This window comes from Oncorhynchus mykiss, chromosome 21 (assembly GCF_057628025.1).
Source record: "Oncorhynchus mykiss isolate SJ-2025 chromosome 21, ASM5762802v1, whole genome shotgun sequence".
NCBI classification, from domain to species: Eukaryota; Metazoa; Chordata; class Actinopteri; order Salmoniformes; family Salmonidae; genus Oncorhynchus; species Oncorhynchus mykiss.
In genome coordinates this window covers 32157055-32167500 of record NC_143042.1, presented here as the reverse complement: position 1 = coordinate 32167500, position 10446 = coordinate 32157055, and the positions used below count along the sequence as shown (strand labels likewise).

General features: G+C 47.1%; 1 protein-coding gene across 1 annotated transcript in view; it reads left to right on the top strand.

The window, feature by feature from the left end:
• The window catches only part of LOC110500339 (uncharacterized), an 88902-nt gene that overhangs the window by 46952 nt on the left and 31504 nt on the right, over positions 1 to 10446 (top strand). The window contains exons 21-28 of the mRNA XM_036957765.2: positions 47 to 117; positions 399 to 590; positions 1015 to 1183; positions 1583 to 1675; positions 1905 to 2009; positions 2316 to 2413; positions 6960 to 7110; positions 8130 to 8243. Coding sequence (XP_036813660.2) covers positions 47 to 117; positions 399 to 590; positions 1015 to 1183; positions 1583 to 1675; positions 1905 to 2009; positions 2316 to 2413; positions 6960 to 7110; positions 8130 to 8243 — 993 coding nt within the window. The remainder of the gene's footprint in view (positions 1 to 46; positions 118 to 398; positions 591 to 1014; positions 1184 to 1582; positions 1676 to 1904; positions 2010 to 2315; positions 2414 to 6959; positions 7111 to 8129; positions 8244 to 10446) is intronic.

The following is a 10446-nucleotide window of genomic DNA, read 5'->3' as shown; positions in this document are numbered from 1 at the left end:
TTTTACCTCTCTCTCCACCCTCTCTCCTCTCTCCTCCCGCTCTCAGGTGGACCAGGAGGACCAGGGGCTAAAGGTGACAGAGGATATCCAGGTGGCCCAGGGCCCTCAGGTTCTTCTGTAAGTACTTCCTGTTTGTCACTTCCTGGTTTGAAGCTGTGTCTACACAACTGTATAGTAACCTACAGACCGACTTACTTGGAGCCGGTTTCCCAGACACCGATTAAGCCTAGTTCTGGACTATTAAACAATAATCTCCATTGAAAATGCTTTTTAATCCAGGATTAGGTTTAATCTGTAACCGGGAAACTGCCCCTTCGAGTCTAGAGTAGCCTTGATAGAGTAACTAAATGACTCCTCCATCCTTTCATCTCTCTCTCCTCCATCCCTCTCTCCCCCAGGGTTTGCCTGGTCCCCAGGGTGCACCTGGTTTCCCAGGAGAGAAGGGTGACCCAGGTGAGGCTATTGCTGTGGATGGGGTGAGGGGCGACAAGGGAGACACAGGGTTCCCCGGACCCCCTGGCCTGCCTGGTCTGGACGGAGGACCTGGTCGCAATGGAGTTCCTGGAGCTCCTGGACCCAAAGGAACATCTGTGAGTAGCAAAGTGTCCATCTCTCTCCTTCCCTCCATTTATCTATTCATATATTTCTTCATCCGTCCCATCCACACCCTCATCCTCTCCCCTCTCCACTCATCCATCCAACCTTATCTTCTTTCTTTCTATCCCTCCTGCTCTCTATCCCTCCCTACCTTCCTCCACCCATCTATCTATCCATCCATCCCACCTCATCCCTTCATGTCTCCTTCCATCTCTCTGTTCATCCCTCCCTCCCTCCCTCCCTTCATCCATCCATCCATTTATCCCATCCAGCTGTTCCTCTCCCCCTCCCTCCATCCATCCCTTCACCTTACCTCTTTCCCTCCATCCCTATCTCCATCTATCTATCCATCTATCCATCCATCCATTTCTCCCACTACATAGCATTATATATTAACCCCTCTCCACTCCTCTGCAGGGTTCTCTGTTAGTGAAGGGTGAGCGAGGGCCTCCAGGTGAGCCCGGTCTGCAGGGTCTCCCAGGTGACAGGGGTGGCCCCGGATCCCCAGGCTTCGGCCCCCAGGGACCCCCTGGAGAGAAGGGTGTTCAGGGCGTCTCAGGGAGAACGGGAACACCTGGATCACCAGGTAAGATATATTGTCTGATATACTTGAAAACCAGGGATGTATACTCTTAGAAAACTTTCCTCACAGGAGAACCTTTTGAAGAACCCGTTATGGTTCACGTTAGAATTCCATCTTGGATTCCATCTTGAACCCGTTCCACAGAGGGTTAATGGAACCAAAAGGGGTTATTCTATGGGGATAGCCAAATAACCTTTTTGGAACCCTTTTTTTTCTAAAAGTAACTGAAATGTTGATAAAAGTGAGACACACTGACACACCCGGGGTCCCGGAAGGTTGTGTTATTTCATTGGTATCATACTTTTACCATTAGCTTTACCTGCTGCTCTTCTAATGACTACAACTCTCTTGTACCCTTATTCCCTAACCTTTGACCCTCGGCCTTTGACCCCTGAACTATAGGCACTAAAGGTGAGCCGGGTCAAACGATAGCAGAGAAGGGACTCCCAGGACCCAGGGGACAGGATGGAGACCCCGGTCTTCCTGGAAACCCAGGTAAATAGCATGTCATCTTTACCTGCACAGGTTCACACCCACCTGAACGGATAGGCATAAACTTTCATCCAGAATGATGATGACGGCAGTAAGGTAACAGACATCACAGATGTTTGGTGTTGTTTGGGGGACTATTTGATGTAATTCTATGAAGTATACGCTAGTGAACTGTTTAGTAGTAGTGTAGTAAATGTTTGCCAAAACAAAGTGTTCATTTGTGTGTCCACAGGCAACCCCGGCGGGCCAGGACAGCCCGGTTTCCCCGGCTTACCAGGTGCCAAGGGCGACCCCGGCCTCTCCGGCATTGGACTGCCAGGACCCCCCGGCGCTAAAGGTAAACACTAAATACCTGGGCAGGTATACATTCACGGTCACCTGTATGGTTATAATATAAACTTCATGGACCGATTTCCGGAACACAGATTAAGCCTCATCCTGGACTAAGAAGCATTTTCAATGGAGAATCTCCACTGAACATGCTTTTTAGTCTCGGACTAGGCTTAAGACCCTGACGTCCACACAAGATGGCACAGCCATGATCTCTCTCATAGCACCATAGCACAGAGTAATTTGTGTGTTTTACAGTAGTGCCTTATACTATAAACAATTATCACAATCACTCACCTGTCCCCGCCCGCAGGATTCCCAGGCTCATCTGGTGTGCCAGGTGGTCCCGGGGGTCCAGGAAGACCAGGAGTGGACGGCCTCCCCGGTGAGCCAGGTGGACCTGGAGCTAAGGTACGTACCACAACGACACTACTATAGATGGATCTTAATACTGTACTAGTTACAGATTAACATAATAATTTACAGTGTCAAGAAAAAGTATGTGAATCCTTTGGAAATACCTAGATTTCTGCATAAATTGGTCATAAAATGTAATCTGATCGGTCACAACAATAGACAAACACAGTCTGCTTAAACTAATAACACACAAACAATTATACATTTTCATGTCTTTATTGAACACACCGTGTAAACATTCACAGTGCAGGGTCGGGAAAGTATGTGAACCCTTGGATTTAATAACTGGTTGACCCTCCTTTGGCAGCAATAACCTCAACCAAACGTTTTCTATAGTTGCGGATCAGACCTGCACAAAGGTCAGGTGGAATTTTGGACCATTCCTCTTTCCAAAACTGTTTCAGTTCAGCAGTATTCTTGGGATGTCTGGTGTGAACTGCTCTCTTGAGGTCATGCCACAGCAACTCAATCGGGTTGAGGTCAGGACTCTGACTGGGCCACTCCAGAAGGCGTATTTTCTTCTGTTGAAGACATTCTGTTGTTGATTTACTTCTGTGTTTTGGGTCGTTGTCCTGTTGTATCAACCAACTTCTGTTCAGCTTCAATTTGCGGACAGATAGCCTTACATTCTCCTGCAAAACGTCTTGATAAACTTGAAAATTTTTCCTTCGATGATAGCAAGCTGTCCAGGACCTGAGGCAGCAAAGCAGCCCCAAACCATGATGCTCCCTCCACCATACTTTACAGTTGGGATGAGGTTTCGATGTTGGTGTGCTGTGCATTATTTTGTGCATTATTAATTTAAGCACACTATGTTTGTCTATTGTTGTGACTTAGATAACGATCAGATCAAATTTGATGACCAATTTATGCATAAATCCAGCTAATTCCAAAGGGAATTATAGCAATGAGAATCCAAACTGGATAGCATTGTATCAAGCTAAGGTTAAGACTGAATGTAGACAGACCTGCACAGAGCAGTCAAAGGAACATGGCCACACCACATTTAGCTAGTAGTATAGCTTTTCCTCCCAACCGAAGGTCAGACTGGGTTTAACACACAGGATTTAACAGAGCACAAGCGACTGAAAGTTTCAAATCGTAGAAGAGGTGGATGAAGGGTTGCCCTCCCAGCAGCCATGATGCCCTGAAGAGCTGACTGGAACCGGAATGAGAATTGAGGACCCATGTCTGCCGGGTGTCCATGGATCCGGAAGACGTGCTGCACCTTGAGTTGGGCCGTCACTTTAGCAGAGGGAGAGCTTAGGAAGAGGAATGAAGTGGTCGGCTTTGGAAAACCGGTTCACTACTGTGTTGCCATCAGACGGGGGAAGACCTTTGACGAAGTCCAGGGATATGTGAGATCAGGGACAATGAGGGACAGGCCATGGTTGAAGAAGACCAGCCGGAGCTTGACAAAGAGTTTTGTTCTGCGCACAGACCGTGCAGCCGGCGACGAAAGTCCGGGACCATTTTAGGCCACCAAAAGCGTTGTTGCACAAAGGGCAGGGTCCAACGGGAGCCCAGGTGGCAGGCAAGCCTGGAGGAGTGGGCCCACTCCAGGACCGAGGAGCTGACAGCATCATGCACAAACATCCGGTTATCTGGCCCCCCCAGGGGTACGTCTGGGAATTCTGCGCCTCACGGACCTGCTTCCCTATTCCCCAGCTGAGTGCTGTTGCCAGACACGAGGTGGGAAGGATGGTCTTCGCATTGACAGGGCATTCGGCTTGATGTTCTTGGATCCTGGTCGGTAGGAGAGGGAGAAGTTGAACCGGAAGAAGAGCAGGGCCCACCTAGCTTGCCTGGAATTGAGACGCTTGGCAGTACAGAGATATTCCAGGTTCTTGTGGTCGGTCCACACAATGAACGGATGTTCCGCCCCCTCCAGCCAGTGCCTCCACGCCTCCAACACCATCTTCACCATGAGAAGCTCACGGTTCCCCACATTGTAGTTCCTCTCTGTGGTGTTGAGGCGATGGGAGAATGCACAGGGATGTACCTTGAGGTCCAGGGCAGAACGCTGAGACAGGACAGCCCCCACTCTGACATCTGAAGCATCGGCCTCCACCACGAACTGGTGGATGAACCAAGATGGGAGCTGTGGTGAAACGGTGTTTGAGATCCTGGAACGCCTGGTCAGCAGCTGGGGACCACATGGACGGAACCTTGGGAGAGGTGAGTGTAGACAGGGGGAAGCCAGGGTGCTGTAACACTGGATAAAGCGGCAATAAAAGTTGGAGAATCCCAGGAAACGTTGCAGCTGCACCCTGGATATAGGCTGGGGCCAATCCACCACCTCTCTCACCTTCCCAGGATCCATCTGTACACTACCTGTAGCGATGATGTAACCCAGGAAGGGGATGGTGGAGCGATGGACTTCTCTGTGGTCACAAAAAGCTGGTTCTCCAGGAGGACGTGGAGCACGTGTTCTTGGGCAGAGGTAGACGAAGACGTGCTGGTTCAACATGTCTCGGAGAACATCATTAACCAGAGCCTGGAACACAGCTGGGGCGTTGGTAAGGACAAATGGCATGACCAGAAACTCGTAGTGACCGTTGACCATGTTGAAGGCTGTCTTCCACTCGTCCCCTTCCTGTATCCGCACCAGGTGGTAGGCGTTCCATAGATCCAGCTTGGAGAACACAGTAGTTCCCGGGAGATGAGTGGTAGTGGGTAGCGGTTCTTCACCGTGATGTCGTTGAGGCCCCAGTAGTTTATGCACGGGCGCAGGGTTTTGTCCTTCTTCTCCACAAAGAAGAACCATGCGCCGGCGGGGGAGGCAGAAGGACGGATGAACCCTGCAGCTAGGTTGTCCTCTATGTAGGTCTCCATTGCCTTATTCGCCGGACCCGACAGAGAGTACAGTCGTCCCTGGGGCAGTGTGGTGCCTGGGAGAAGGTCGATCCCGCAGTCATAGGGTCGGTGTGGAGGGAGTAAAGTGGCCCGGGCCTTACTGAAAACCTCCCTGAGGTCCTGGTACTCCGCGGGAATGGCGGAGAGGTCCGGGGCAACTTCCCAAGCCCACCGGAAGATGTCCTGGGGCAGGCAATGCTGACTTCAGGCAATGGGCGTGGCAGAATGGGCCCCAGCCCATGATGACACCAGCAGTCCAGTCAATAAGGGGATTGTGTCGCTGGAGCCAAGAGAATCCCAATACCACAGGAACCTGAGGAAACTTAATCAGCATACATTAGATTCGCTCGCTGTGGTTCCCTGACACACGTAGGTTGATGGGAGTGGTATTGTGAGTGATCTGCTGTCCAGTGAGGAATCCGTAGAGTTGCTCCAGCAAAATCTTGAACACCTGGTCATGGCGTTCTGCCAGGGTTTGGAGTGCCTCCATAAGACATTGTAGTAACTCCTTGTGTCGTCCAATGGTGGCTCCTTGCAGGGAGAGCATTGTGGAGCTGGTCTGAGTCTGCTGGGTCGGTCATGGCCAGTTCGTACTATCACATATTAGCAGTCTCAGGGTCAGGGCAGGCAGAGGTCAATAATCCAGTGTGGTGGGGCAAGGTACAGGATGGCATGCAGGCTCAGGGTCAGGGCAGGCAGAATGGTCAACGCCGGGAAAACTAGAAAACAGGAACTATAGAAAAGACAGGAGCAAGGGGAAAAACGCTGGTAGGCTTCACTAACAAAACGAACTGGCAACAGACAAACAGAGAACACAGGTATGAATACACAGGGGATAATGAGGGGAGATGGGAGACACCTGGTGGGGGGTGGAGAAAAGCACAAAGACAGGTGAAACAGATCAGGGTGTGACACCAATGCTCCTTGTAGGACACATCACGGCACTCTATACTCTTCTGTAAACTGGTCATCTCTATATACTGTACCCGTCGCAAGACCCACTGGTTGATTCTTATATTTAAAACCCTCTTGGGCCTCACTCCCCACTATCTGAGATATCTACCTCAGCCCTCATTCTACACACACAACACCCGTTCTTCCAGTCACATTCTGTTAAAGGTCCCCAAAGCACACACATCCCTGGGTCGCTTGTCTTTTCAGTTCGCTGCAGCTAGCGACTGGAACGAGCTGCAACAAACACTCAAACTGGACAGTTTTATCTGAATCTCTCCATTCAAAGTCTCAATCATGGACACTCTTACTGACAATTGTGGCTGCTTTGCGTGATGTATTGCCCTTTGTGCTGTTGTCTGTGCCCAATTATGTTTGTACCATGTTGTGCTGCTGCCATGTTGTGTTGCTACCATGTTGTTGTCATGTTGTGTTGCTACCATGCTGTGTTGTCATGTGTTGCTGCCATGCTATGTTGTTATCTTAGGTCTCTCTTTATGTAGTGTTGTGTTGTCTCTCTTGTCGTGTGTTTTGTCCTATATTTTTATTTAATTTGTTTTTATTTTTAATCCCAGCCCCCGTCCACGCAGGAGGCTAAAAATAAGAATTTGTTCTTAACTGACCTGCCTAGTTAACTAAAGGTTACATAAAAAAATATATTAAAACATGTTTTAACAAGGTCTACATTTGTGTGTGTTTGGGTATTAATTAGAGTTTTCTATGTGTGTGATAGGGAGAGCCGGGATTCGGGCTGCCAGGTCCCCAGGGCCCTCCAGGCTTCCCTGGACCCAAAGGATTACCTGGACCCAAAGGAGACTCCGGTTTCCCCGGCAACCCCGGCTCGCCCGGACGTTCTGGCTTCGACGGTGGCCCTGGTGCCAAAGGTACGGTTCCAACTCTTATTGGTGTAGTCGGTTGGAGTTAGGAGCTTAGGAACACTGAAGATCCACCTATACTGAAAATATGGCTTTTCTGTCAGTGGTTTCAAATTAAAGTGCCTTTTAAGTTATTATTTACTCTTTTTATAGATCAACAACATCATACTCTAATTTTTCCTCATTATTTCTGGTCACATTTTTCCAGACACAGCCTAGTTCTAGACTAAAAGCATGCTCAGTGGTGTCTTCAATAAATGTTATACTTAGTCCAGATCAGTGGCCGTCAGTGCTGTTTAAGAAGAGGGAGGACAATTATTTTTTTATGAGCGAGGCCTTTTTTTTCTATTACTGCATATTGGATGACTGTCGTTCATATTCCATTCACCCAGCCCAATGTTACATCGATAGCTTTAGGCTACTACATGATACTCTAAACGAGCTAGCTATTGATTTCTTTTAAGGAAATTAATTTGTTCAAGACTGTTCAACTATTGTCTTTCTACTACTCATCACATTTAACATACTGCAGTGCTAGCTATCTGTAGTTTATGCTTTTAGTACTAGATTAATTCTCTGATTCTTTGATTGGCTGGACAACATGTCAGTTCACGCTGCAAGAGCTCTGATAGGTTGGAGGATGTCCTCTGAAAGTTGTCATAATTACTGTGTAAGTATATGGAAGGGGGTGAGAACATATGTTAAAAAGAGTAAATAATAACTTAGTCATCTTTAAAGGCACATTTAATTTGAAACCACTGACAGTAAAGCCATATAAAAAAAAATCTGAAATTCACTGAGGAGGATGGTCCTCCCCTTCCTCCCCTGAGGAGCCACCACTGGTCCAGATAAAACGTATTCTGTTAGCCAGCTAGTTAGTTGGTACTGCCATGTTAACAAGTGTGTGTTCTGTACCTGTTTGTCTCCCAGGTTACTCTGGTATCCCTGGTACACCTGTTAGGTAGCTAGCCAGTTGGTATTATTTTGTTAACAGGTGTGTGTGTTCTGTATTTGTTTGTCTCTTCCAGGTGACTCTGGTATCCCTGGTATTCCCGGAGCCCGTGGCCCTCCAGGTTCGCCCTCCATCGGCTCTCAGGGCATCCCCGGCCCCATTGGACCCCCAGGACCCATGGGCTCTCCAGGTAAGACAACCTAGCTGACCTTTGACGAGACAAAAATCAGGTTTGATTTATAGATGAATAGTTTGATTAGAGATAGACGTCTAGTTTGATTTATGGCATTTGTATCTAGTTGCTTACAGCGGACCTTGTAGTATCACCATCATTTGTACGTAATGCTAAGAACCTCTGCAAAGTCTAATTTGTGAGAAAACCATGTCATATATGTATGTATATTTATGCTGTATTTTCGAAATACAATATTTTGTTCTATTTTTGTTTTCGACACATTAACATTCTGTTGAGATGACTCAATATGTGTTATCTCGAATGTATTGTCTCAGTCACAGATTGGTATGGGCATTATCACCTTCACCACATACTCATAACTTATTTGAATGTTTATTATGTACAGAAAATTATGTCATGGCTTTAGAAGCTTCTGATAGGCTAATTGACATAATTTGAGTCAATTGGAGGTGTACCTTTGGATGTATTTCAAGGCCTACCTTCAAACTCAGTGCCTCTTTGTTTGACATCATGGGAAAATCAAAAGAAATCAGCCATGACCTCAGAAAAAATACCTTGTAGAAGTCTGGTTCATCCTTGGGAGCAATTTCCAAATGCCTGAAGGTACCACGTTCATCTGTACAAACAATAGTATGCAAGTATAAACACCGTGGGACCACGCAACCGTTCAGGAAGGAGACGCGTTCTGTCTCTTAGTGATGAATGTACTTTGGTGCGAAAAGTGCAAATCAATCACAGAACAACAGCAAAGGACCTTGTGAAGATGCTGGAGGAAACAGGTAGAAAAGTATCTATATCCACAGTAAAACGAGTCCTATATCGTCATAACCTGAAAGGCCGCTCAGCAAGGAAGAAGCCACTGCTCCAAAACCGCCATTTAAAAAAGCCAGACTACGGTTTGCAACTGCACATGGGGACAAAGATCGTACATTTTGGAGAAATGTCCTCTGGTCTGATGAAACAAAAATAGAACTGTTTGGCCATAATGACCCTGTTATGTTTGGAGGAAAAAAGGGGAGGCTTGCAAGCTGAAGAACACCATCCCAACCGTGAAGCACGGGGGTGGCAGCATCATGTTGTGGGGGAGCTTTGCCACAGGAGGGACTGGTGCACTTCACAAAATAGATGGTAGCATGAGGTAGGAACATTTTGTGGATAAATTGAAGCAACATCTCAAGAATTCAGTCAGGAAGTTAAAGCTTGGTCGCAAATGGGTCTTCCAAATGGACAATGACCCAAGCATACTTCCAAAGTTGTGGCAAAATGGCTTAAGGACAACAAAGTCAAGGTATTGGAGTGGCCGTCACAAAGCCCTGACCTCAATCCCATCGAAAATTTGTGGGTAGAACTGAAAAAGCATGTGCGAGCAAGGAGGTCTACAAACCTGACTCAGTTACACCAGCTCTGTCAGGAATGGAATGGGCCAAAATTCACCCAACGTATTGTGGGAAGCTTGTGGAAGGCTACCCGTAACGTTTGACCCAAGTTGAACAATTTAAAGGCAATGCTACCAAATACTAATTGAGTGTATGTAAACTTCTGACCCACTGGGAATGCGATGAAAGAAATAAAATCTGAAATAAATCATTCTCTACTATTATTCTGACATTTCACATTCTTAAAATAAAGTGGTGATCCTATCTGACCTAAGACAGGGACTTTTTACTAGTATTAAATGTCAGGAATTGTGAAAAATTGAGTTTAAATGTATTTGGTTAAGGTGTATGTAAACTTCCGACCTCAACTGTATGTCATTAGTCACACGCTTATTTTGTGCCTGTCACAACAAACTCTTTATTCACCTCCACTCATGGCACTCACAGTTCTGAAGGCTCCATCATCATGTACAGTATGTCATGTTGGATAGACGTAGAGCATTGTAAACCCTCATCCCCCCTTCCCCACCTCTCTTTCTTACTCTGTGATGTTCCTCATCCACTCCGCCCCATTTTGAATATACTCCCTCCTTACCTGCCGTCTTCTGACCTTTGACCTCAAGGCGAGAAAGGTATTGTACCACAGCCTGTCTGGACTATAGTCGCTATCTGGCAGCTGATTGGTTGATTGGCACTGTATTTCTGTGTGATTGGTTGATTGGTTAAGGGACTGTACATCTGTTTGGTGTGACATCTTTACTCCAGCTATCTTTACTCTTGGGGCTCCCGAGTGGCTCAGCGGTCTAAGGCACAGCATCTCA